This window comes from Papio anubis, chromosome 9 (genome assembly GCF_008728515.1).
Source record: "Papio anubis isolate 15944 chromosome 9, Panubis1.0, whole genome shotgun sequence".
Taxonomy (NCBI): Eukaryota; Metazoa; Chordata; class Mammalia; order Primates; family Cercopithecidae; genus Papio; species Papio anubis.
In genome coordinates, this window is record NC_044984.1 from 43,649,153 (window position 1) to 43,674,602 (window position 25,450).

General features: G+C 48.1%; 1 protein-coding gene across 1 annotated transcript; it reads right to left on the bottom strand.

Moving 5' to 3' along the window:
- Positions 1-392: 392 nt before the first annotated feature.
- On the bottom strand, positions 393-21,083 carry DDX23 (DEAD-box helicase 23). The gene is made up of 17 exons (XM_021922276.2): positions 20,984-21,083; positions 15,112-15,320; positions 13,344-13,454; positions 11,013-11,106; positions 10,841-10,906; positions 8,942-9,080; positions 8,524-8,657; positions 8,279-8,391; positions 7,893-8,036; positions 7,568-7,793; positions 7,120-7,265; positions 4,971-5,148; positions 3,912-4,154; positions 3,054-3,205; positions 2,710-2,818; positions 1,772-1,946; positions 393-1,322 (listed from the first exon to the last, which is right to left on the bottom strand). Exons 2-17 carry the CDS (start codon positions 15,318-15,320, stop codon positions 1,099-1,101), a joined length of 2,463 nt encoding a protein of 820 aa, XP_021777968.1. The 5' UTR covers positions 20,984-21,083; the 3' UTR covers positions 393-1,098.
- Positions 21,084-25,450: the final 4,367 nt, after the last annotated feature.

Consider the following 25,450-nt stretch of genomic DNA (forward strand, 5'->3'; position numbering starts at 1 on the left):
TCCCAGGAGCAATGGGTCCAACTAGGGAGCCGCAAGCAAAGATGCTGAGACCAGGCCTTGGGCACACAGTGGCAGAGTGGTTCCAACTGCCTCACCTGCCAAAATTTCACAACTGCTTTCCTTTCTCACCTTGGCCTAAAGCTTCCTAGCGGGTGTCCAGGCCAGGGCCACACATTCCGCCAGGCTACAACAGGGGCGGAAGATGCATTACAGTCCTGCATGGCTTCTGCATCTCCCCTCAAGTCCGCCTATGCTCTCAAGATCATCAGCAGAGACCCTCTGCTCTGCTCTTAATGTGACTGTCTCTCATTTTCCAAGCCAACCCACCCCGCACCCAGTGGTGTTCCCCCTGCCAGGGAGAAGCTGGGAAATAAGCTAGAACTAGACACAGCCTTAGTATTCACGTATTTATTCTCAGAACATACAAACTTATCTTCTCAGAGAATAGAAAACAGAGATTTCACTCAGTGACAAAGATGGACACAGCCAGTTCACCCTGTCCCTCCATCTACTCAGAAAATCCCCTGGGGGAGGGGATGCCTAGAGCACACAGCACCCCTTGGTGCGGGACTGTGCACAGGTCTAAAGGCGCTCGACTTTCTTTACCATCCAAACAGGAAAACAGCTGTCCAGATGACAGTAAGATTCCACTGTCTGTAATCCTCATGGTGCCAGGTCCCCTGGGGCATCTAGGGCAACGATGCTGCTGCAGTTTATACAGTTACACAGTCAAGTCTGTGCCAAAGGAGGTCCCATCAGGCAGCCAGGTTTCTGTTCAGTCTGGGGAGCAATGCCAACTGGCTGCCCCCATAGCCTGGCATGAGCTGATGGCCCAGTGCAATCCCAAAGCAAAGAAGGGCAGAGCTGAGCCAAAAAGCTGTGGTAATTTCCTCTCCCTGCCTCCGACAGCATCGTCCTCTCCTTTTGCAGCCCCACATGCAGGCCTCCCGACCTGAGGGTCTGGGCTAGGGAGTCTGACTGTTTTCCTAAGCCCCCGTAACCCAGGAGTGAGGACCTGGAAAGAGGGATGTGAGGTTTCTGAAGAACAGGCATCAGGCAGCTTTGGAGATGCCCTCAGACCACAGGAAGAGTGCTGTGTCAGGCAAAGATGGTCTCTTCCCGGCGCTTCTTGGTGAGGATGGTGCCTGGCTTATGCTGGGCATCTGGGTGGTTGGCTAGTTCAGGGGGACAGGAAGACACTGGGCTTTCCAGGATGGCTTGCTTCAGCTCGTAGAACACAGCAGAGTCCTCTTTTGTGAGGAAGGTGATGGCCACCCCACTCTTGCCTGCTCGTCCCGTGCGGCCAATGCGGTGGATGTAATCTGGGGAATGGGAAGAATGTCACTCAGCACAGCCCAGATGCCCGGGGGAGCCGTGTCTGATGCCTCCACTTCTAGAGGCATCCTTCCCACCCCATCTCCAAAGGCGGGAATACAGCACGTCCTGCCTGAACCTGAGGTGCCCCCAGTGCCCTCTCCAGGTGCCCATCTCCCCTGTCCTCCTACTGACTGTAGTCCCCACCACACTAAGACCCACAGCTGCCTAGCTTCATTCTTCACACTCTTGAGGACACAAGTGTCATCCCAGCTGCTGGGACAACAAACCCAGGTAAGATAAAAGACAGGAGCGCTTCTCATGGGAGCAAACAATCCCAGACTTGGAGCTGAGGAAGGCAGTAACAGCCCCCCATGGACAGCACCCTGACTTTGAGTGGGACACCATAAGGAATCTGACTTCACCCTGGATTGAAGCTGCTTTCCCTGGAACTTACCTTCAATATTTTTGGCCATATCATAGTTGACAACCATAGACACATCTTGGATATCAATACCACGACCAGCTACATCTGTAGCCACCAAAATATCCTTGGCCCCAGCCTTGAGGTTGGACAATGCAAACTCTCGCTGCTCCTGGCCTTTTCCACCATGCAGTGTGCAAGCATTGTACTGTTGGAAGAATGGTAGAGTGAGCAATGCGATCAAGGAGAGACACAGGAGTTCAGAGGAATGGGACAGACACAGAGGAGGGTTAGAGAGGGCAGCAGGGTAGGAGAAAGGGAAGGAGGCAAGAGAAAGAATGACTGCAGTGAAAGGAAGGAGAGAACACGTGAGCTGAAGAGACGGACGAGAGAAAAAGGTGTGGTGTGGCAGGGACACACAGAGTAAGGTCAAAAGCAAAGCAGCTGGGAGAGCTGTGGAGCCAGACAGATGAGAAGTCCTCAGAGAATTAGGGGCAAGATCAGGGTAGAAAGCAGGGATCAAGAAGTTTAAGGAAGTTGAAGAGCTGAGTGGCGGGGACACACCCTTCCCCTCAAGCACCAGTAACAGGAGTAAAGGACACTGATTATCAGCTCCCTTCTGACCCCATCACCTCCTCTCCTCAACATATCTAAGCACAGTTTTCACCTACTCTTTTCTAGATCCTCAGACTCTGCCAGGATATGGGTCTCAAACCTTTCCCTGGCTCCACCTCACCAGGATGAAGACCTAAGGCAGCTTTGGCTGGCATTACTGCAGCAGACAAGGAGTCCCGGCAATTGACTCCATTCTTTTTATTCCCTCAAACCACCCTTTACCCTGGTCCTGACTTGTTGATTGCTGGACAGGTTAAAGAAAGGGTGAGAATCGAAAGGAAGAGCCTAGGGGGCCTTGCTAGATTCAGAAAGCAGTGCCACAGAGGCCAGATTTTGTTCTCCCCTGCCAGACATACCCCCATCTTCTCCAGGGATTTGGCCAATACGTCACAGCCCTTCTTCTGGTTGACAAAAATAATGATGGGTGGGTCAAAGCCTTGCTCCAAGATTGCCAGCAGCTTTTTCCTGGAGGGAAGAGGAGAAAGACGTGAGATGCATAATACCTCCCGCTCCAAGTGAAATGCCCAACCCTGATCTGTGAACACTACTTTCAGGGTCTTCAATGCCCATGACATTCTGCTCAAGAAAACAGCAGCTCAACACAGCAAAGCAATTGCCCTGCCCTGCACTCGCACTGAAAAAAGTTCTGAGAGCCATTTCATTCTCCACCCTGTTTCCCCTGGCTCAGGTGCCCTCGTACCTCTTTTCTGACTCTGACATGAGGAAGACCTTCTGTTCCACACGCTCATGGGGCTTGCCTGCGGAGCCAATGTACACCACAGCAGGTCGCCGAAGATAGCTCCTGGCCAGACGCTCCACCGCTGGGGGCATGGTGGCCGTGAACATGACTGTCTACGAAAACAAGAGGCTCAGCCCTGCACCCAGGCAGGCATAATTACATATCCCACTGTCACCAACCCAGCCCAGACTAAAGAATCTAAAATGTGCCGCAGTATAGGCTTTGATAGCCACCACCTTAGAAAATAGTGTCCTCTGAATTCCCATCCTTCCCCAGTACCCGTTCATCAAGGCACTTTCCATCTTATGATGACAGGAAGGCCTGAGAGCATTTGCTAGCACCTGTGGTCCCGGTAGCAGCGTAAGTCTTTGGAATCGTTTTTCCAGGGCTAAGCTAAACGGCTCCACCCTTAGGACTGTCAGAGGACCGTACCTAGGCACACTTCATTCTAGAAACATGTACTCTGAGCCCACCTAAGGCAAGAAAGGCCCAACAGGAGGTTGGCAAACTTGTACAACTTTTCCTTTTTTTTTTTTTTTTTTTGAGACAGGGCCTCACTCTGTTGCCCAGGTTGGAGTGGAATAGTGACACGACCTCAGCTCACTGCAACCTCGGCCTCCCAGGCTTAAGAGGTCCTCCCACCTCAGCCTCCGGAGTGGCTGGGACCACAGGTGCGCACCACCATGCCCAGCTAATTTTTGTAATTTTTGTAGAGATGGAGTTTCGCCATGTTGCCCAGGCTGTCTCAAACTCCTGAGCTCAAGTGATCCACCCGCCTTGGCCTGTCCCACTTTTCCCAGCCCAGGGAAGCAGCCTTACTTGGCGGTACTTATGTTTTCCCGACTCAAAGTTGGCCAGCATCTTCTCAGGGTCCTCAGCCTCATCCGTGTCTGGCTTCTGGTTGCTGACAGGCATGTGCTCCAGGATCTTCTGGACATCTGGCTCAAAGCCCATGTCAATCATCCTATCTGCCTCATCCAGAACCACATAGGTACAGCGGCTCAGCACCAGGTAGCGGTTCTCCAGCACATCAATCAAACGCCCAGGGGTAGCGATCACAATCTGAGTAGTACAGTATAATCATTTACAGCCCAGCAGGTGCCCCTTCTTTTCTTTCCTGTGAACTATCCACCCACTTGGATGACAGACCTCCAATGCTGAGGAACTTGGACCCCAACCTCTGGTTATGTTTAGCAGTAAAGGCTCCTGCAAACCAGCATGAAATCACTTGTTGCCTGGATTTTCTCAGGAACGAATGAGGTCTCTGAGTAAGATGCAGGGATTAGACAGAGGAGGCAAAATCAGTAGAAACTTTTTTTTTTTTTTTTTTTTGGCAAATCATTTCAGATCCTGAAGAAGGAACTTTCTTAGATGAGAGAGACTAAGGGATACCATGAAGGGGGTTGTATAAAGACTAAATTAAAAAAAAAAAAATGTAAAAACTCTAAATTTCTACAGCAGATTTCTCATAAAAAGCTCTCCTCCACTTTCCTGAGATGAACGCAATGCACAAAGTCAAAGATTTGGTCTGGCAGAGTAAAGAGTAACTAAAAGCACAGGCTATGGATAAGAATCTCAGCTCTGCCCATTGCCAGCTGTTTGTGACTTCAGGCAGTTATTAACCTGAACCTCAGCTTGATCTATAACAAGGAAATATCACTACCTACTCTCACACATTATTGTGAGAATTAATGAGCTAATATATACGATATATACTATTTGTAATATAAACTTTGGTGCTAAGTTCTCAATAAATAGCACATACATATAAACCAGCTCCTTTCTTCATTCTACTGCACATCTATTCCAGAAACTAGAAACAAAGCCCCAGGATAGCCTTCCCAGACAGCAGGCTGGCTGCTAGATAGAAAAACAAACCTCACAACCCATGCGCAGCCTGAAGCCCTGGTCTTCTCTGGAGATGCCACCAATGACAGCCACAGTGCGGATACCTAGCGGCTTCCCAAACTTGATGGTCTCTTCCTCAATCTGTTGAGCCAACTCACGGGTGGGAGCCAGGATGATGGCATAAGGGCCTTGGTCTGACTCTTCGATTCTGTGGTAAATGGGGCATCCCACAGCTTCGTGAGCTTTGGTTCTTATCCAACCACAAGCCAGAGCAAGACAAAGTCACTCTTATGGGAAGCGATGGGAATGGGGAGGATGATGAGAAAAGAATGCAATGATCTCACTCAAAAATCAGAGGCCAGGGCTGGGCGCTATGGCTCACACCTGTAATCCCAGAACTGTGGGAGGCTGAGGCAGGCGGATCACCTGAGGTCAGGAGTTTGAGATCACCCTGGCCAACATGGTGAAACTCTGCCTCTAATAAAAATACAAAAATTAGCCAGGGGTGGTGGCCGGCGCCTGTAATACCAGCTACTCGGGAGGCTGAGGCAGGAGAATCGCTTGAACCCAGGAGATGGAGGTTGCAGTGAGCTGAGATCGTGCCACTGTACTCCAGCCTAACAGAGACACTCTGTCTCAAAAAAAAAAAAAAAAAAAAAAGAAAGTAAGTCCAGAGGCCAGGCAAGATGGTACAAGCCTATAATCCCAGCACTTTGGGAGGCTGAGGTGGGTGAATCACTTGAGCCCAGGAATTTGAGACCAGCCTAGGCAACATGGTAAAACTCTCTTTCTACAAAAAATACAAAAATTAGCTGGGCATGTTGGAACACACCTGTAATCCCAGCTACTTGGGAGGCTGAGGTGGGAGGATCTGCGCCTGGGAGGCAACGGTTGCAGTAAGCCAAGATCACACCACTGCACTCCAGCCTGGTCAACAAAGCGTGACTCCATTTCAAAAAAACAAAAATAGGCCGGGCGCAGTGGCTCAAGCCTGTAATCCCAGCACTTTGGGAGGCCGAGATGGGCGGATCACGAGGTCAGGAGATCGAGACCATCCTGGCTAACACGGTGAAACCCCGTCTCTACTAAGAAATACAAAAAACTAGCCGGGCGAGGTGGCGGGCGCCTGTAGTCCCAGCTACACGGGAGGCTGAGGCCGGAGAATGGCGTGAACCCGGGAGGCGGAGCTTGCAGTGAGCTGAGATCCGGCCACTGCACTCCAGCCTGGGCGACAGCGCGAGACTCCGTCTCAAAAAAATAAATAAATAAATAAAAAATAAATAAATAAATAAATAATAAATAAATAAATAAATAAATAAAAATCAGAGATTCGGCCAGGTGCAGTGGTTCACGCCTGTAATCCCAGCACTTTGGGAGGCCAAGGCAGGCAGATCACTTGAAATCAGGAGTTTGAGACCAACCTGGCCAACATGGTGAAACCTCATCTCTACTAAAAATACAAAAATTAAGGACAGGCGCAGTGGCTCACGCCTGTAATCCCAACACTTTGGGAGGCTGAGGCAGGCGGATCACCTGAGGTCAGGAGTTAAGAGACCAGCCTGAACAACATGGAGACCCCATCTCTACTAAAAATACAAAAAAATTAGCCGGGCGTGGTGACGGGTGCCTATAATCCCAGCTACTCAGGAGGCTGAGGGAGGAGAATCACTTGAACCTGGGAGGAAGAGGTTGCAGTAAGCCGAGACTGCGCCACTGCACTCCAGCCTGGGCAACAAGAGCGAAACGCCATCTCAAAAAAACAAAACAAAACAAAAAAACAAAAGTTAGCTGGGTGTGGTGGCACATGCCTGTAATTCCCAGCTACTCAGGAGGATGAGGCAGGAAAATCACCTGAACCTGGGAGGCAGAAGTTGCAGTGAGCCGAGATTGTGCCACTGCACTCCAGCCTGGGTGACAGAGTGAGACTCTGTCTCAAAAAAATAAATATAATAAAATAAAAAAATAAAAATCAGAGACTCCAGGATAGCAAAGTTCTCCAGGTCTTTGCCAGCAACATATACTTCTTTGATATCATGATCCAATTATTCCCTAATATTGAACCAAGAATAAAGAAGCAAGCTTCCGATTATAGACGTGAAACAAAAAACAAACATTCTTTTGCCACTTTCACCTTTCCTACCCAGACAAACCCACTCCAGCTGGTGCCAGCTGACCCCACCTGTCAATTTTGGGAAGTGTGGTGATCCAGACCAGCAGTGGGATGAGGAAGGCTGCTGTCTTGCCGCTGCCAGTCTCAGCCACACCAATGATGTCACGATTCTGTAGCCCAATGGGAATTGCCTGACGCTGGATAGGTGTTGGTTCCTGCAGTGACCCCGAGAAAGAGTAATAGGTACAGGCAGAATTATACAACCTGGGCTACCACTGATAGTAGTAAGCATATCTGCTAGTGCAATGGAAGGATGCCAAGTACAGTGCACAGAAATGGGGACCCCAAGAAGAAACATAATCACTAAAAGCTGACGCTTCTACCAGAAAGTGACAGAAAAGGTCACATTGGTACCCAGTAGCAGGGATGGCTCCAAATAGTCAAGGAACAAAGTTCTCTATTCCCAAACTAGTGCAGGAACATTTCAGATCTTTTGGGCCAATCTACCCCTCCTTACCTTATAGCCACACTTATCAATGACCTCCAAGATGTGTGGGGGCAGAGAAGAGTCTTTCCAGGATCGGATGGGATTGGGGATCTTGCCACCTTTGGTGGTGATGCTGTAGTCCTCACGGAAGATCCGCCAGTCCCTGTCCGTCATCTCATCTAACTTTTTCTGAGACCAATGACGATCATCCCAGCGCTGCTTGGCTTCCTTCTTACGAAGTTTACGGAGTCTTGCCCTGGAGCAGGATGTGAGGAGTAAGTAGAATCAGTGCCCTCCAACTCCTTTCTGTAGAGTCTCTGGGCTCTGTCCAGCCACCCTAGCCTTGATCACTCACTCCTCCTGCTCCTTTTCTTCCAGGGTTCGCCTTTTCTCCATTAGGTCTCCATAGAAACGTGACTGCTCTCGTTTCTGCTGCTTGAGGTCAATGCCTGCAATGAAGCCTCGCCCTAACAACTGCACCTGGTGCCGTTCTTTATACCTGGGATTGAGACAGAGGAAAAGAAAAAAGAAGGAGCTGTTACGGCAGTAGGAGGGAAGGGCAGACTACTAATATGAAACAGTTCCTCCTGGACAGGGTCTTTCTTCCACCAGAGGGCTGGCTGACTACCAGTCTACCAATTTTCCATCCCGGCTTGTCTTACTTCCTCCACCTCTGTAGTCATCAGCTCTCTAGGACTGCCTAGTGGAAAAGACCTAGAATTCAGGCCTGAAGCCACTCACAGGGGGTTGTAGTCAATGGATGTGTCCTCAGATGCATCCCACTCAAAAACAAATTTTCGGTCATTGAGATGTCTCGTTCGGCGCCGTTTTTTGATGCCACCCAGGTAACGTTCCTGCTCAGGGAGGGAACACAAAGCACATGAGCCTTGAGGCCCAATTCTCACATGCAGAGATCACAATGGCCAAATAACTAAACCTCATTTTTGTGTGTGGGAGAGAAGTGAAGATGGATCCAAGGCCTGCACCTTAATGGCATGCAGTTCCTTGCTCTTATCCTTCTCTTCCCGGATCTTCTGCCGACCTTCCTCATCCTCATTTCCATTGGTCTCCCGTTCCATCCTCTCCCTGCGTTCGCGACGTTCCCGTTCCTGAGGATCTTCTGCAGATCAAAGAAAGCAAAGCTGCAGAAGAGCTCATGGAAGAAAAGAGGAGAGGGAATGGAGGGAATCCAGATGAGGAACATCAAATGAAGAAAAAAAGGGCTAGACTTATGATATGGGGTAAATGGAGATCTAACAGAAAAATGTTTTCTCATAAACTCCCACCATCCTTCCCTTTTCCAAACTCCAGAGTGAACAGGTTTCTATCTCTCCTAAGAGACACTGTATCTCATCCCACTCTTTCCTCTTCCATCTAGTGGCTACACAGGGTAGAATAACGAACCCAACATCTTCCTGCCCAAGTCCTGGAACTGTTTCCTTTTCTTCCTCTCTTCTTCAAGCATCCTCTGCCGCTCTTCCACCTCCTGCTGCCGTCGCTTTAGAGCTTCAGCCTCTCGTTCTGCTTTGGAGAGGAACTTGGGCTACAAAACAGATTGGAACTGTCAACAAAGGATCTGGGAGCAGGGTACAATCACATCACTAATGGGGAGATGGCATGGAACCCAAAAATATTTGCTCAAGCATTAAGCCTGTTGAGGAAAACATAAATAGGCCTTGGACTCGGTTATAGACTGAACTACGTCCCCTACAGAATTCTGTGTTTTTTCAGGCTGGACGTGGTGGCGCATGCCTGTAATCCCAGTGCTTTGGGAGACCTAGATGGGAGGATTGCTTGAGGCCAGGAATTCAAGACCAGCCTGGGCAACATAGCAAGACCTTGTTTCTACAAAAATAAAAAAACTCAGCCAGACATGATGGCATGTGCCTATAGTCCCAGCTACTCAGGAGGCTGAGGCAGGAAAATCATAAGAGCTCAGGAGTTTGAGGTTATAGTGAGCTGTGATTGCACCACTGTACTTCAGCCTGGGCAAAAAACCAAGACCTTATCTCTAAAAAAAAAAAAAAAATGTGACCGGGCACAGTGGCTTGTGCCTATAAATCCCAGCACTTTGGGAGGCCGAGGCGGACAGATCACGAGGTCAGGAGTTCGAGACAAGCCTGGCCAGCACAGTGAAACCCTATCTCTACTAAAAAATACAAAAAATTAGCCGGGCATGGTGGCACATGCCTATAGTCCCAGCTACTCTGGAGGCTGGGGCAGGAGAACTGCCTGAACCTGGGAGACGGAGGTTCCAGTGAGCCGAGATCGTGCCACTGCACTCCAGCCTGGGCAACAGAGTGAGACTCCATCTCAAAACAAACAAACAAACAAAAAATACACATGTTATATATATTTTTTGCGACAGACTCTTGCTCTGTTGCCCAAGCTGCAGTTCAGTGGTGTCATCATGGCTCACTACAGCTTCAACCTCCTGGGCTCAAGCAATATCCTTGCCTCAGCCTCCTAAGTAGCTGGGACTACACATGCATGCTACCACAGATGGCTAATTTTTTAAATTTGATAGAGATGGGTTTTTACCACGTTGCCCAGGCTGGTCTAAAAATCCCTGGCTCAAGTGATCCTCCCATCTTGGCCTTCCAAAGTATTGGGATTACAGGTGTGAGCCACTGTACCCAGCTCAAAATTCGTATGTGGAAGCCCTAACCCCTAGTATCTCAGAATGTGACTGTATGTGGAGACAGGGCATGTAAAGAGGTGATTAAGTTAAAATGAGCCCATTAGGCTGGGCACAGTGGCTCATGCCTGTAATCCCAGCACTTTGTGAGGCCAAGGAGGGCAGATCACTTGAGCCCAGGGGTTCGAGACCAGCCTGGGCAACATGGTGAAATCCTGACTCTACAAAAAATACAAAAATTAGCTGGGCGTTGTGGCACGCACCTGTAGTCCCAGATATTTGGGGGGCTGAGGTGGGAGGATTGCTTCAGCCTGGGAGGCGGAGGTTGAAGTGAGCCGATATCACGCCACTGTACTCCATCCCGGGTGACAGAGTGAGACTCTGTCTCAAAAAAAAAAAAAAAAAAAGGCCTTTTAGGGTGAGCCCTAATCCAACACAAGGGGTACATGTGTACACAAGGAAGACCATGTGAAGAGCCGAGGAAGAAGACAGTCTTATAAGCCAAGGAGAGAGGCCTCAGAAGAAACAACCCTGCTGACACTCCGCTCTCAGACTTCCAGCCTCCAGAACTATGAGAAAATTAATTTCTGTTGTTGAAGTCACCCAGTCTGTGGTATTTTGTTATGGCAGCCTGAGCAGATGAATGGAGACCCCCAAGTACTTACCTTAGCCTCAGCTTCTTCCTCAGCCTTTTTCTTGGCCAGAAGTTCCTCCAGGGATAATGGCTGGGCCTGAAGATAAAACACAGAACTTTAGTCTATAAAGGCTCTCTTCGCTTTAAAGATCAACAAAGCAACGCACGAGTTGAAGATGAAAAATATCCTTCCTCTCCTTCACCTTAGGCTTCTTATCACCATGTTCATCCTCTTCATCCTTCTTAGAGTCTCTGTCCTTCCGAGATTTAAAGTCTTTTCCTCGGCCAGGAGATAAGCTTTGAGGAAAAGGAACAAGAAAGGTCCACATCACTCTTACTTCAGCCCCTGGATGAGGTTCAAGTTAAGCCCCAAAAACAGAATGGAAGTTTCCCCATGACTCAACAAGACTGGCTCACAGTCATCTATCATGTCTTGAAACTCTCTTAGCAGGCATGGTCATACTGCCAGCTCTGAAACCTAATTATGGCCCTGTCTTGGCCCCTTTCTACCCAAATCTCCTTTTGAGACTAATCTCCTTTGGGAAGTGGGACTTTACTACTGATGTCAAAAATATTTCCTCTAGGCCAGGCGCAGTGTCTCATGCCTGTAATCCCAGCACTTTGGGAGGCCAAGGCAGGTGGGTCACCTGAGGTCAGGAGTTCAAGACCAGCCTGGCCAACATGGCAAAACCCTGTCTCTGCTAAAAACACAAAAATTAGCCAGGTGTGGCTGTTTAAAAATTTTTTTTTTTTTTTTTTTTGGAGACGCAGTGTCACTCTGTTGCCCCAGCTGGAGTGCAATGGTGTGATCTCAGCTCACTGCAACCTCTCCCTCCTGAGTTCAAGCAATTCTGCCTTAGCCTCCTGAGTAGCTGGGACTTCCCGAGTAGCTAGGACTACAGGTTCATACTGCCACCACTGGCTAATTTTTTTTTCTTTTTTTTGAGACAGAGTCTCACTCTGTCGCCCAGGCTGGAGTGCAGTGGCGTGATCTCTGCTCACTGCAAGCTCTGTCGCCTCCCGGGTTCACGCCATTCTCCTGCCTCAGCCTCCCGAGAAGCTGGGACTACAGGCGCCCACCACCATGCCCAGCTAATTTTTTTTCGTATTTTTAGTAGAGACGGGGTTTCGCCATGTTCTCCAGGATGGTGTCACTCTCCTGACCTCGTGATCTGCCCACCTCGGCCTCCCAAAGTGCTGGGATTACAGGCGTGAGCCACCGCGCCCGGCCTAATTTTTAAAATTTTTAGTAGAGACGAGGGTTCACCATGTTGGTCAGGCTGGTCTCGAACTCTTGACCTCAGGTGATATATCCACCTCGGCCACCCAAAGTGCTAGGATTGTAGGTGTGAGCCACGGTGCCCGTCCCTCCTTAACTCTTTCATACACAATGAATTTAGCCTACATGGCCACCCCACCACAAGCCAAGAAGATATTGTTATCTATATTCCCTCATCATTTTTCATTCCCATCAATCCCAACAATCTTTCCCCATACCTGATCTAAGCTTAATCTACAAGAGAATTCAAACAACCCCACTGAGTTTCTGTTAGGAGCATTCTGTCCTCTGCCTTGAATTCTAACCTATACTTTCAGGGCCTGATAAGAACTTTGTATACAGGCCAGGCACAGTGGCTCATGCCTGTAATCCCAGCACTTTGAGAGGCCGAGGTGGCCAGATCACCTAAGGTCAGGAGTTCGAGACCAGCCTGGCCAACAGGCGCAACTCCGTCTCTACTAAAAATACAAAAATTAGCCAGGTGTGGTGGCGTGTGCCTGTAATCCCCACTACTCGGGGAGCTGAAGCAGCAGAATCGCTTGAACCCAGGAGGTGGAGGTTGCAGTGAGATTGTGCCACCGCACTCAGCCTGGGTGACAGAGAAAGATTCTGTCTCAAAAAAAAAAAAAAAAAAAAAAAGAGGCCGGGCACGGTGGCTCATGCCTGTAATCCCAGCACTTTGCTTTGCGAGGCCGAGGTGGGTGGATCACCTGCAGTCGGGAGTTTGAGACCAGCCTGGCCAACATGGAGAAACCCTGTCTCTACTAAAAATACAAAAATTAGCCAGGCGTGGTGGCGCATGCCTGTATTCCCAGCTACTTGGGAGGCTGAGGCAGGAAAACTGTCTGAACCCAAGAGGCGGAGGTTGCAGTGAGCTGAGATCGTGCCATTGCACTCTAGCCTGGGCAACAGGACAAAAACTCTGTCTCAAAAAAAAAACAAAAACAAACCAAAATCTGGTGGCAGATGCCTGTAGTCCAGCTACTCAGGAGGCTGAGGTGGGTGAATCACCTAAGCCTGGGGAAGTCAAGGCTGCAGTAAGCTGTGATCACACCACTGCACTGCAGGCTGGGCAAGAAAGTGAGACTCTGCTTTAAAAAAATAAATAAAATAAAAATAAATAAGAAAAAGAGCTCTGTAATAACTACCAACAGAATCTGTTAAGAGAAATCTACTTTCATAAGAAGCTGAGTCAACTCAGGTGCAGAGAAGAAATGGGAGCATTCCCCTAAAGCCCCCTCATTCCTTCATATACCTGGATCGTTTCCGGTCCTTGTCCCGTCTGTGTCCATCCTTGTCTCGATCTCGGTCCTTCTTATTCCGATCCCGCTCCTTATCTCGTTCTCGTTCTTTGTGCCGTCGTTCTCTGGAAGACCGCAAATTTAAGAATTCACTGGTATTTCCAAAGTATCTTGCTTCACTGCAGCCCTGAGAAAGTTCCTATACTCTTGTGCCAAAGTAATGTTTTACAAATTAGAGAATGTATCTCTCACGGAAATAACGAGGGAATTCTAAGAAGCTTCTATAGATCAGAGATGTACTGTTAAGTATTAATGGCAATGACAGGTCATTGACTATGTGAACAGATGAAACTTCCTTTTTTATTTTTTTGAGATGGAGTCTCGCTCTGTCGCCTAGACTGGAGTGCAGTGGTGCGATCTTGGCTCACTGCAGCCCCCGCCTCCCAGGTTCAAGGAATTGTCATGCCTCAGCCTCCCGAATAGCTGGGAATACAGACATGCACCACCAGACCTGGCTAATTTTTATATTTTTAGAAGAGACAGTGTTTTGCCATGTTGGCCAGGCTGGTCTCAAACTCCTCACCTCAAGTAATCCACCCACCTCGGCCTCACAAAGTGCTGGGATTACAGGTATGAGCCACCACACCCAGCCACAAATGAACCTTCCTTGATAACCCGGACCTTCATCTTACAAGTTCCCTCTCAACTTTTAAGAGTTGGGTCACTGAGGAAAACTGAAAACACCTGCAGGTCCAACTGGGATAGGAGTAGATTAATGTACAAAAAGTAGATGCCTAGCCGGGCACAGTGGCTCACACCTGTAATCCCAGTACTTTGGGAGGCTGAGGTGGGTGGATCACCTGAGGTCAGGAGATCGAGATCAGCCTGACCAATGTGGAGAAACCCCGTCTCTACTAAAAATACAAAATTAGCTGGGTGTGGTGGGTGCCTGTAATCCCAGCTATTCGGGAGGCTGAGGCATGAGAATTGCTTGAACCCAGGAGGCAGAGGTTGCAGTGAGCCAAGATCGTGCCATTGCACTCCAGCCTAGGCAACAAGAGTGAAACTCCATCTTTTAAAAAAAAAAAAAAAAACAGCCGGGCGTGGTGGCTCAAGCCTGTAATCCCAGCACTTTGGGAGGCCAAGATGGGCGGATCACGAGGTCAGGAGATCGAGACCATCCTGGCTAACATGGTGAAACCCCGTCTCTACTAAAAAATACAAAAAAACTAGCCAGGCGAGGTGGTGGGCGCCTGTAGTCCCAGCTACTTGGGAGGCTGAGGCAGGAGGATGGCATAAACCTGGGAGGCGGAGCTTGCAGTGAGCTGAGATCTGGCCACTGCACTCCAGCCTGGGCGACAGAGCGAGACTCCGTCTCAAAAAAAAAAAAAAAAAAAGGCCAGGCGCAGTGGCTCACGCCTATAATCCCAGCACTTTGGGAGGCCAAGGTGGGCGGATCATGAGGTCAGGAGATGAGACCATCCTGGCTAACACGGTGAAACTCTGTCTCTACTAAAAATACAAAAATTAGCCAGGCATGGTGGCGGGTGCCTGTAGTCCCAGCAACTCGGGAGGCTGAGGCAGGAGAATGGTGTGAACCCAGGAGGTGGAGCTTGCAGTGAGCTGAGATCAAGCCACTGCACTCCAGCCTGGGCGACAGAGCGAGACTCCGTTTCAGGAAAAAAAAAAAAAAAAAAAGTCTAATACTGGAGGCATCAGAAGAACCAACAAGGAAAAAATCTGAAATGTACTCTCCCTTTCCATGTAACAAAGTTACTTTACCTTTCTGCAGATTTGGAACGGGAACGAGAGCGAGAACGGCTGCCTCCTCGACGTCTATCTCTTGAACGATGCCGCTTTCTATCTTTAGATGGGGAAGACTTCCGGTCCCGGTCTCTATCCCGCTCTCTGTCAGGAGTCCGTGATCGCTTCCTTTCCTCCTTGGAAGGTGATGCATCACGGTCCTTTTTGTCAACCAGCTCTCCTGCCATCTGTAATGAGTAGGAAGAGTACTTACAATGTACTAGGCAGTGCTGTAAATTGCTTATACATAATTCACTTACCCTCAAAACAATCCTATGAGGTGGATATATTAGTATGTCTACAGTACAGATGAGAAGACTGAAGCTCAGGTATATAAAGGAACTTGTCTGAGGGCAGACAGGTAGTGGCAGAGTTGCAGGCAGTCTGGCTCCACAGACCATTGTTACTCACGATACTATACTGTCTCCCTGTAATTCCTTTCAGGGTCTCACTCTGTTACCCAGGCTGGAGTGCAGTGGTGCAATCATAGGTCGCTGCAGCTTCAACTTCCTGGGCTCAAGCCATCCTCCTGCCTCGCCTGGCTAATTTATTTTTTGTAGAGACAGGGTCTCACCATGTTGCCCAGGCTGGTCTTAAATTCCTGACCTTAAGCAATCCTCCTGCCTCAGCCTCTAAAAGGCTGAGATTACAGGCGTGAGCCACAGTGCCTGGCCGATTCCTTTTTATATATTCATTTCTAGATATGTACAGTGAATACACCATATTTTTGTAATTAGACTGCAAAAGAGTATTAAAAGAAGTGTTAGTGTATGAAGAGTGTACCGCTTCTAGAAACATCCTACATTGCTTACTTTGAAGTTTATTAGGTCTGCCAACCCACCAGGATCAGTCACACACACACATCTGAGAGCGACATTTCTCCAGCTCATAAAGAGAGCTCAATGGAGAAAAAAGTTTAACTTTGAGATCTGGATCATATTATAATTAGCACCACAAGGAAAACCTGAATTTAAGTGGAGAAACACACTTTTACTCAGATTAAAAGAAATGTACCTCTAGTTATGCAATGGGAAAAATTTGGTGAAGGGTACACAGGACCTCTACACACATTTTTTAACTTCCTGTGAAACTATAATTATTTCAAAATATATATTTTTTAAATATCCAAAACTAGAGGTTGCAGAAGTCCTGACTGACATTCCCTATTCAGATTTTCACAACCTTGGTCATCTGCATAACCCAGTTTTGTGAAAGGTTTCAGCAGGAATGTTTTCTGTCTCCCTCCTACCTGGGAGACACTGAACACCACTCCCACACTGTCAACTATTCTTTGGACTATGAAATCTAGTTCAGCCAGGAGCTAAAACTGCAGCAATCCTGAATCTGCAACCACCTCATCATCATCCCAAAGACTTGGGATACATTTCTCGCAACTTATTTTATCCCCAGATGGTTCAGCTCAAATAGTTCCTTAAGCTTTAGCTTACAAGTCCCCTTTCTCATGCCATTCCTCGCCATATATCCTTAAGGAAGATTGTATAAAGATAAGAAAAGAAAAATGAACAAGAAGCACTTTCAAAATGTGAGGACAACCCATTTGATCTCACAATCACCTGAGAAGTGACTGACTGTTCTGTATCAGTACATCATGCATATCACATAGAAATAGCTGTCTTGGGCTGGGCGTGGTGGCTCACACCTGTAATCCCAGCACTTTGGGAGGCCGAGGCAGGCAGATCACGAGGTCAGGAGATCGAGACCATCCTGGCAAACATGGTGAAACCCCGTCTCTACTAAAAATAAAAAAGTTAGCTGGGCGTGGTGGTGCGTGCCTGTAGTCCCAGCTACTCAGGAGGCTGAGGCAGGAGAATCGCTTGAAAGTGGGAGGCGGAGGCTGCAGTGAGCTGAGATCACGCCACTGCACCCCAGCCTGGGCAACAGGGCAAAACCCTGTTTCAAAAAAAAAAAAAGAACACTTGTAGCCCTAAGAAAATAATCCCAAAGGAGGGCTATTTTCTCTGTACAGCATCCTGGATATCATTCATTCTTTCAACAAATATTCACTGAGCACCTACAAGGTACCAGAAATTGTTGTAGGTAATGGAGACAAAGCAGTAAAGAAAACAAAGTCTCCTACTTCATAAAACATAAATTCTAGTGTAGCAGAAAGGATTTTAAATAGTAATGAATGCTAATGAAGAGAATAAAAGAGTGATATGATTGGTAAGGGTATAAACAACAGATAGATGGCTCAGGGTAGAAGTTTTAGTTGACATTTAAGCTGAGACTTGAATGATGGGAAAGAGGGCCATGAAAAGATCAGGGTAAAAAACCCTTATTAGATAGAAGAGATGTGAGTACTAGGAAACTGGGGCAGGAACTAGCTTAGCATGTTCGTCAGGTTTGTTTTTTGTTGTTGTTGTTGTTGTTGAGACAGGGTCTCACCCTCTCACCCAGGATGGAGGGCAGGGCACAATCATGGCACACTGCAGCCTTGACTTCCCAGGCTCAAGCGATCCTCCTGCCTCAACCTCCCAAGTAGTTGGGACTATAAGCGCATGCCACCACACCCGACCCATTTTTTTTTTTTGAGACAGAGTCTTGCTCTGTTGCCCAGCCTGGAGCACAATGGAACGATCTCAGCTCACTGCAACCTCCACCTCCCAGGTTCAAGTGATTCTCCTGCCTCAGCCTCCCGAGTAGTTGGGATTACAGGCACGTGCCACCACGCCTGGCTAATTTTTGTATTTTTAGTAGAGGCGGAGTTTCACCATGTTGGCCAGGCTAGTCTCAAACTCCTGACCTCAGGTGATCCGCCCTGAGTGCCCAAAGTGCTGAGATTACAAGCATGAGCCACTGTGCCCGCCCCCAACTAATTTTTAAAATTTTTATTAGAGACAAGGTCTCAATTTGTTGTCCAGGCTAGTCTTGAACTCCTGGGCTCAAGGGATCCTTCTGCCTCAGCCTCCCAAAGTGCTGGTATTACAGGTGTGAGCCCAACTGCATGCTTGTCAGTTAAAAACATATTTGTGTGGCCAGGCCTGATGGCTCATGCCTGTAGTACCAGCACCTTGGGAGGCCAAGGCGGGAGGATTTGAGCTCCGGAGTTCAAGACCAGCCAGGATAGTATAGTAAGACTACCCGTCTATTTTGAAAAATAAAATTTTACATTTATAAAAATCAGCCAGAGGCTGGGTGCAGTGGCTCACGCCTGTAATCTCAGCACTTTGGGAGGCTGAGGTAGGCGGATCATGAGGTCAGGAGTTTGAGACCAGCCTGGCCAACAGGGTGAAACCCTATCTCTACTAAAAATACAAAAATTAGCCAGGCATGGTGTCGGGCATCCGTAATCCCAGGTACTCGGAAGGCTGAGGCAGAACTGCTTGAACCCAGGAGGTGGGGGTTGTTTTGAGCCAAGATAGCGCCACTGCACTCCAGCCTGGGTGACAGAGCAAGACTCCCTCTGTCTCGAGGAAAAAAAAAGAAAAATCAGCCAGGTGTGGTGGTTCACACTTGTAATCCTAGCACTTTGGGAGGCTGAGGGTGGGTGGAATGCTTGAGTTCAAAAGTGTTCAAGAGCTCATAGGCAGAGGCCTCGGAGGAAAATAAAGGAAAATATCATCCAGGAACACGGCTTGTACCCCTAGAAGCCAATACTACCTATGGGGCCCATGCTCCTTTGCTCCTACCTGGGGAGGATCACCTGAGCCCAGGCTGAGGTGGGAAGACTTCTTGAGCCTGGGAAGCACTGATGCAGGGGGAATACTGATTCAAGATGAGTTCAGTGAGCTGGGCAGGAGTCAGATAACGAAAATGTGTTACAGGTCAGAGTAAATTGGATTTTAACTGCAATGGGGATCTTAGAAGAGCTTTATACAGGAAGCAATCTAATACTTTGGTGACTTGCAAGAAAATATATAGCAGAGAGGCAGAGTGAAAACAAAACCACTGAGAGTGCTATTATGGTACTCTAGGCAAGAGATGGCAGTGGCTTGTTCTAGGAAGGTGGCAATGGAGATGGAAAGAAGTAGGCAGTGTCAGAGCATATTCTGGAGGCAAAGCTGACAGGACTTACTGAAGGGAGATACAGAAAGAAGAGACACAAAGATAGCTCCTAAATGTATAGTTTCAGCAACCTAATAGTTTGCGGTGCCATAGCAAACAAACTGGAAAAGACTAGGGAAGGAATAGATTTAAGAAGAAATCAAACGTTTCATTTTGGCCAGGTTAAATGTGAGATGTCAGTAAGACAACCAAGTGGAGATTCCCAGAAGGCAAGTAGAAATGCAAATCTGGAACTTAGGGAAGAGGGTCAATAGACAAAAACCTGAGTCACCAATACACAGATAGCTTTTAAAGCCATGGGACACTAAATGATATTACCTAAGTAGGCAGCATAGTGAAAGAAAAAAATAGAGAAGCAGCTCCAGGATTGAGCTCTGGAACACTTTAACAGGAGTTAGCCACGGGATGAACCACAGAAAAAGAATGGAAAGAACCAGCAGCCAGCGAGAAAGGACAAAGAAAAGTATGGCAACGAAGAAGCCAAAAACATGTTTCAAGGAGAGAGGGGTCAACGGAATCAAGTACCAGCGAAGTGGAGAGGGAATAAGGGACAGAGAAGCAACCACTGAATTTGGAAAAATGGAGATTACTGGTGACCTTGACAAGAGCTGTTTCAGTAGCATTGAGGTAATGGAAGCCCAAGTGGAATGAGTTTGGAAGAGAATGAAGAATGAGGAGACAGTAAATACAGGCAACTTTTATCACAGGTTCTATTATCACAAAGGCCAAATAACCAGGCTGACTCTGGCCATGCTTTCCAGCAGCCTTCTCTCAAACCTCCAGATCTTCAGGTCCTCAGTTCTTGCAGGGCAGGGGCACATTCTTTTTTTTCATTCAATGACATATTTACCAAGCATCTACTGTATGCAAGGCACAGTGCTAGGTGCTATGTGAGTCACAAAAACAAATTCTGTTCACAGGAAATTTTTAGAACAACAGGGGTTATCAGGCCGGACGCGGTGGCTCACACCTGTAATCCTAACACTTTAAGAGACTGAGGCAGGTGGAATGCCTGAGCTCAGGAGTTCGAGACCAGCCTGGGGAACACGGTGAAACCCCGTCTCTACTAAAAATACAAAAAATTAGCAGGGTGTGGCGACGTGCGCCTGTAATCCCAGCTACTCGGGAGGCTGAGACAGGAGAATCGCTTGAACTCGGGAGGCGGAGGTTGCAGTGAGCAGAGATCGCGCCATTGCACTCCAGCCTGGGCGACAGAGCGAGACTCCGTCTCAAAAAAAAAAAAAGAACAATAGGGGGTATGAGACACATACCAAGAAGAGTATCAAGGCTCAGATGTAGTAATACAGGTGTTCAAAGGCGTTTCCTTTCACTTGTAAAAGGTGACGTGGAAGGCTTGGTAGAGGAAGTGACGCTTGAGCCTTTAAGTATAAGTAGAATTTGAAGATATGTAATTAAGGACGCGGAAAAGAAGTCATTCCCGGCAAAAGAAATAATAGAGGCGGAGCAGAGGCGGGAAAACATGGACTGATTGCGAGAGAAAAGCCTAAGTTTCAGTTTGGCTGCAGCAAAGGCTACTTGAAGCATGAAAGAATAAGGTCAGACTGGGGGTATCAGAGGCGCTGCGCCCATGGGCAGAGTCCTGGGAGGAAAATATCGTGCAGGGACGTGGCCTGTGCTCGGAGGAGCCAACACTACCCCTGGGGCCTGCGCCCCTTCACTCCTGCCCGCCCGAGCTTCCCGGGTTCATGCCCCTTTTCTGAGGCGTTCTTTCCCGCCTCGTCCAGGAGGCAGGGGCCACCGCTGTGCCCCGACTCTCGCCCTCTCTGTAAGCTCGTGGGAACCGCCCCCACCGCCCGGGACTCACCACCCTGAGTCTGAACCGCCCAACGCGGCCTCAACGTCGAGGAGCCGTCGCCATCTTTCCCGTTTCCTGGTCGCGGCAATGAACCCCCCCGGCCGCAAGGCAAGCTGGGAAGGCGAGTTCCTGAAGCTGGGCGCGCAGGCCGACACTGAGGCCCGGGAACTACCAATCCCAGAATGCACGGCTTGAGCGCCGGCCCTAGGCTGCGGGGTCTGCCGGGCAATGTGGTTTGCCAGACTTTAGCGTCCGGGAAGGAAGAGTTTTTCGCGAATAGGCTTCCGGCATTAGGTTCTCCCGCCGAGCATCCTTCTTGGAATTGGCTGGTCTTCCTAGAAACTACAGTCGATGACAGTCGTTGCCCGTGGCTTACAGTGGAGGAATTTAAGGGCATCCTGAGATATCTGTAGCATGTAATTATAGCTAACAACTGCAGTAACAACAATAAATACCATTCGTGGAAAAGCGGTTTTTATAACAATTCTGTGAGAATGGGGCTAGTCCCATTTTACAGTTGGACAAACTAAAGATTAGGTTACAGGAGTAGGTTCACAAGGAGGGTGTTGCAATTCTCCATTGTGTGTGGAACTATCCCAGGCTTAGGAGGACCTTTTAGCAACCTTGGCCCCTGCAGCCGGGTGAATGCAGTAACAACCCCCAGTTATTGTTACAGCTCCAAATGAGCCCACACAATGGACTCTAAAGTCCTCCCGGAAGGATGGTATCTCCTGGGCTCTAGCACCTGTTTTCTCAACATTCCAGATAGAACCCTGGTTTCCTCAATTTTTTTCCCTTTGGAATGTGACCAATTGTTGAGCTGTCTTGGTATTTTTGCTTCTTTCTTCCCCCAGATTCCCCTACTTCAGTCTTCCACTGAGTTTTGTTGTTGTTTTAACCCCAAATCGTAAGTTAACTTTGTGTTTCTGTTTGTTCTTATGGGTTCATAACTCTTTCCCTCAAAACAAAACAAAACACTGCAATTGCGGAAACTGTTTAGATAACCGGAAGTATCTTGGACCTCCCTTCCCATTTTCCCAGCAGCAGGTTTGTTGCTTGAATTCCACATGGCTGTAGGTCTGGCTTTTCTCTCCGAATATGCCTTAAGCTCTCATGCAGAGCCTCAGGATAGACGCAAGTAATCCTAAAGCCCTGAGCATCATGCACACTGGCCCGAAGTAACCCTTGGAGACATACACTTCTCTTAGAACCTGCAGCCTTTCACCTCCCTGCTTCTACTCCAGAGAGAACGGAAGGGAAAGAAGAGAGCTCTGAGATCTGTTAGGTGTAAGTCACCACGAAAGCACGAGAGGGCGCTCGACTCACAGATTCACAGATTCAACTAAAAATCAGACCAACCATGGTAGGCCAGAATCTTCAAAAACTGCAGCCACTTTTTGTTGAGAATCTTCTAAGTGCTCAACTCTGGGCTGGACACTTAACCTACCTTATTTGTTTTACTTAGTTCTCATAGCAGTATGAGATGAGTGCTATCTCCATTTTACTGCTAAGGAGATTGCGGCCCAGAAAGAGTAATTATGCCTTCAAAGGCCACATAGTTAAAAGAATGGGCCGGGTGAGGTGGCTCACGCTTGTATCTCAGCACTTTGGGAGGCCAAGGCAGGAGGACCGCTTGAGCCCAGGAGGTCGAGGTTGCAGTGAGCCATGCTCGTGCCACTGCACTACAGCCTGGGTGACAGAGCAAAACCCTGACTGGAAAAAAAAAAGAAAGAAAGAAAAAAGAAAAGAATGGAGCCAAAATTCAGGTTCATTTAACTTCAGAGGCCATTACCTTTCCCCATTTTCAGACTGCCATCTTAACTCTCTTTAAAGATGAGGAAACTGAGCTCCTGGAGGGTGATAAAGCTTGTCCCAGTTCATAGTGGCAGAGTTCCTCTAGTACTCGTGCACACCTCTCATGACACATGTAGGGCTTCAAGGATACTTGTTATTTGTCTTGCCCCACTAGTTTTCTCACAAACGTGCATCTTTGTTTTCTTATTTGTTTGTATTTTTATTTTATTGTATTTATTTATTTTTGAGATGGAGTCTCGCTCTGTCACCAGGCTGGAGTGCAGTGGTGCAATCTCGGCTCAGTGCAATCTCCAACTCCCTGGTTCAAGCGATTCTCCTGCCTCAACCTCCCAAGTAGCTGGGATTACAGGCATGTGCCACCACGCCCAGCTAATTTTTGTATTTTCAGTAGGGAAGGGGTTTCATCATGTTGGCCAGGATGGTCTCGATCTCCTGACCTCGTGATGCACCTGTCTCAGCCTCCCAAAATGCTGGGATTACAGGCGTGAGCCACCGTGCCCAGCTTATTTACTCATTTATTTTTGAGACAGGATTTCACTTTGTTGCCCAGGTTGAAGTGGAGTGGCACAAACAGCTCACTGCAGCCCTGACTTGGGCTCAAGCGATCCTCCTGCCTCATCCTCCCAAGTAGCTGGGACCACAGGTGCACCCCATCACGCCTGGCTAATCGTTTTATTTTCTGTAGAGACAGGGTCTTGCAATGTTGTCCAGTCTGATCTCAAACTCCTGGCCTCAAGCAATCCGCCCGGCTCATCCTCTCAAAGTGCTGGAACTACAGGCATCAGTCACCGCACCCAAACCATCATCTTTGGAGATGGAGACAGAGGAATGGTGTTCTAGTAAGAACCATAACTGGAGATACCTATTTAGGTACAACATGCCTACCAGTAAGGGGTCCATAGGATTTTGGTTAACAGTGAGATCTGGTTTGAATCTTGGCTCAATTACTTACTAGTACTGTGATCTTGTGCAAATTATATGGCATCTCTGGCTTTTCTCTTTCCTCATTTACAAAACAGAGATAGTACCACTTCCCTCACAGGACAGGACAGCAGAGCAGGTTAGAGTGCATGATGTGCAGCCAGATTGCCTGGATTTGTATCCGTGTTCAGCCACTTTCTAGCTGTGTGACCTTGTACACATTACCTAATCTCTCTGAACCTCGGTCTTCTTTTTCTTTAAAATGAAGTAGATAGTGGCCGGGCACCGTGGCTCACGCCTGTAATCCCAGCACTTTGGGAGGCTGAGGTGGGTGGATCACCTGAGGTCAGGAGTTTGAAACCAGCCTGACCAACATGGAGAAACCTCATCTCTACTAAAAAAAAAAAAAGAAAGAAAGAAAAAGAAAAAAGAAAACAGAATTAGCCACGCATGGTGGTGCATGCCTGTAGTCCCAGCTACTTAGGAGGCTGAGGCAGGAGAATCACTTGAACCCAGGAGGCAGAGGTTGTGGTGAGCCAAGATCATGCCATTGCACTCCAGCCAGGGTGAAACTCCATCCAAAAAAAAAAAAAAAAAATAGCACCTCATAGGCTCGTAGGGTTATCACAGGAATAAATAACATAGAAAGAACTCATAAGTGGGGCCAGGCACCGTGGCTTATGCCTGTAATCCCAGCACTTTGGGAGGCTGAGGCAGGAGGATCACTTGAGCCCAGAAATTTGAGAACAGCCTGGACAACATGGTGAAACCCCATCTCTACAAAAAATAGACTACTGTGGTACTCCTGTAGTCCTAGCTACCCAGGAGGGTGAGATAGGAGGATCAGTTGAACCAGGAGGGTGAGGTTGCAGTGAGCAGTAGTCATGCCACTGTACTCCAGCATGGGCGACAGAGTGAGACCCTGTCTCCAAAAAAAATAAAAATCTCGTAAATGCCCCCGACCCATAGTAAACATTGAACAAATGTTAGCTCTTATCATTTATGAGGCTAAACGTGATCATATAAAGCCCTCAACACAGTGCACAGTGCTGAACACTCATTAAGTACATGCTAACTTTATTTATTTATTTAGAGACAGAGTCTCCCTCTTTTGCCCAGGCTGGAGTGCAGTGGTGCCATCTCAGCTCACTGCACTTTGCCTCCTGGGTTTAAGCAATTCTCCTGCCTCAGCTTACAGGCACATGCCACCATGCCCAGCTAATTTTTTGTATTTTAGTAGAGATGGGGTTTCACCGTGTTAGCCAGGATGGTCTTGATCTCCTGACCTTGTGATCCACCCGCCTCACCCTTCCAAAGTGCTGGGATTATGGGCATGAGCCACTGCGCCCGACCTAGTACATGTTAACTTTATTTCTAGCACTAGCACTACACTATGGCACTTGGAAAACAAGAGCTATAAGTCACTGAGAAAGGAAGAGTTAAGGTCCCTGAGCTGCCATCAGTAGGCATCGGAATTGGAAGGTCATGAAGGCAATGTCACCTCTCCTCGAACTCAGAGGAAACCAGAATCCCAGGAGCCTCCCCCAGCTTTGGCTTAGTGTGTCCACCTATGTGGAGTGGGATCTCAGCAGTTTGGATTCTCTACTGATTATTTCATCAAACCTTTTTCTCTCCTCTAGACTCTCCAGGGCAGTGGCTCTCAACCAGAATTTTTCCACAGGGGTCATTTAGCAATGTCTGGAGACATTTTTGGGTGTGATAGCTGGAGAGTGGGGTGCT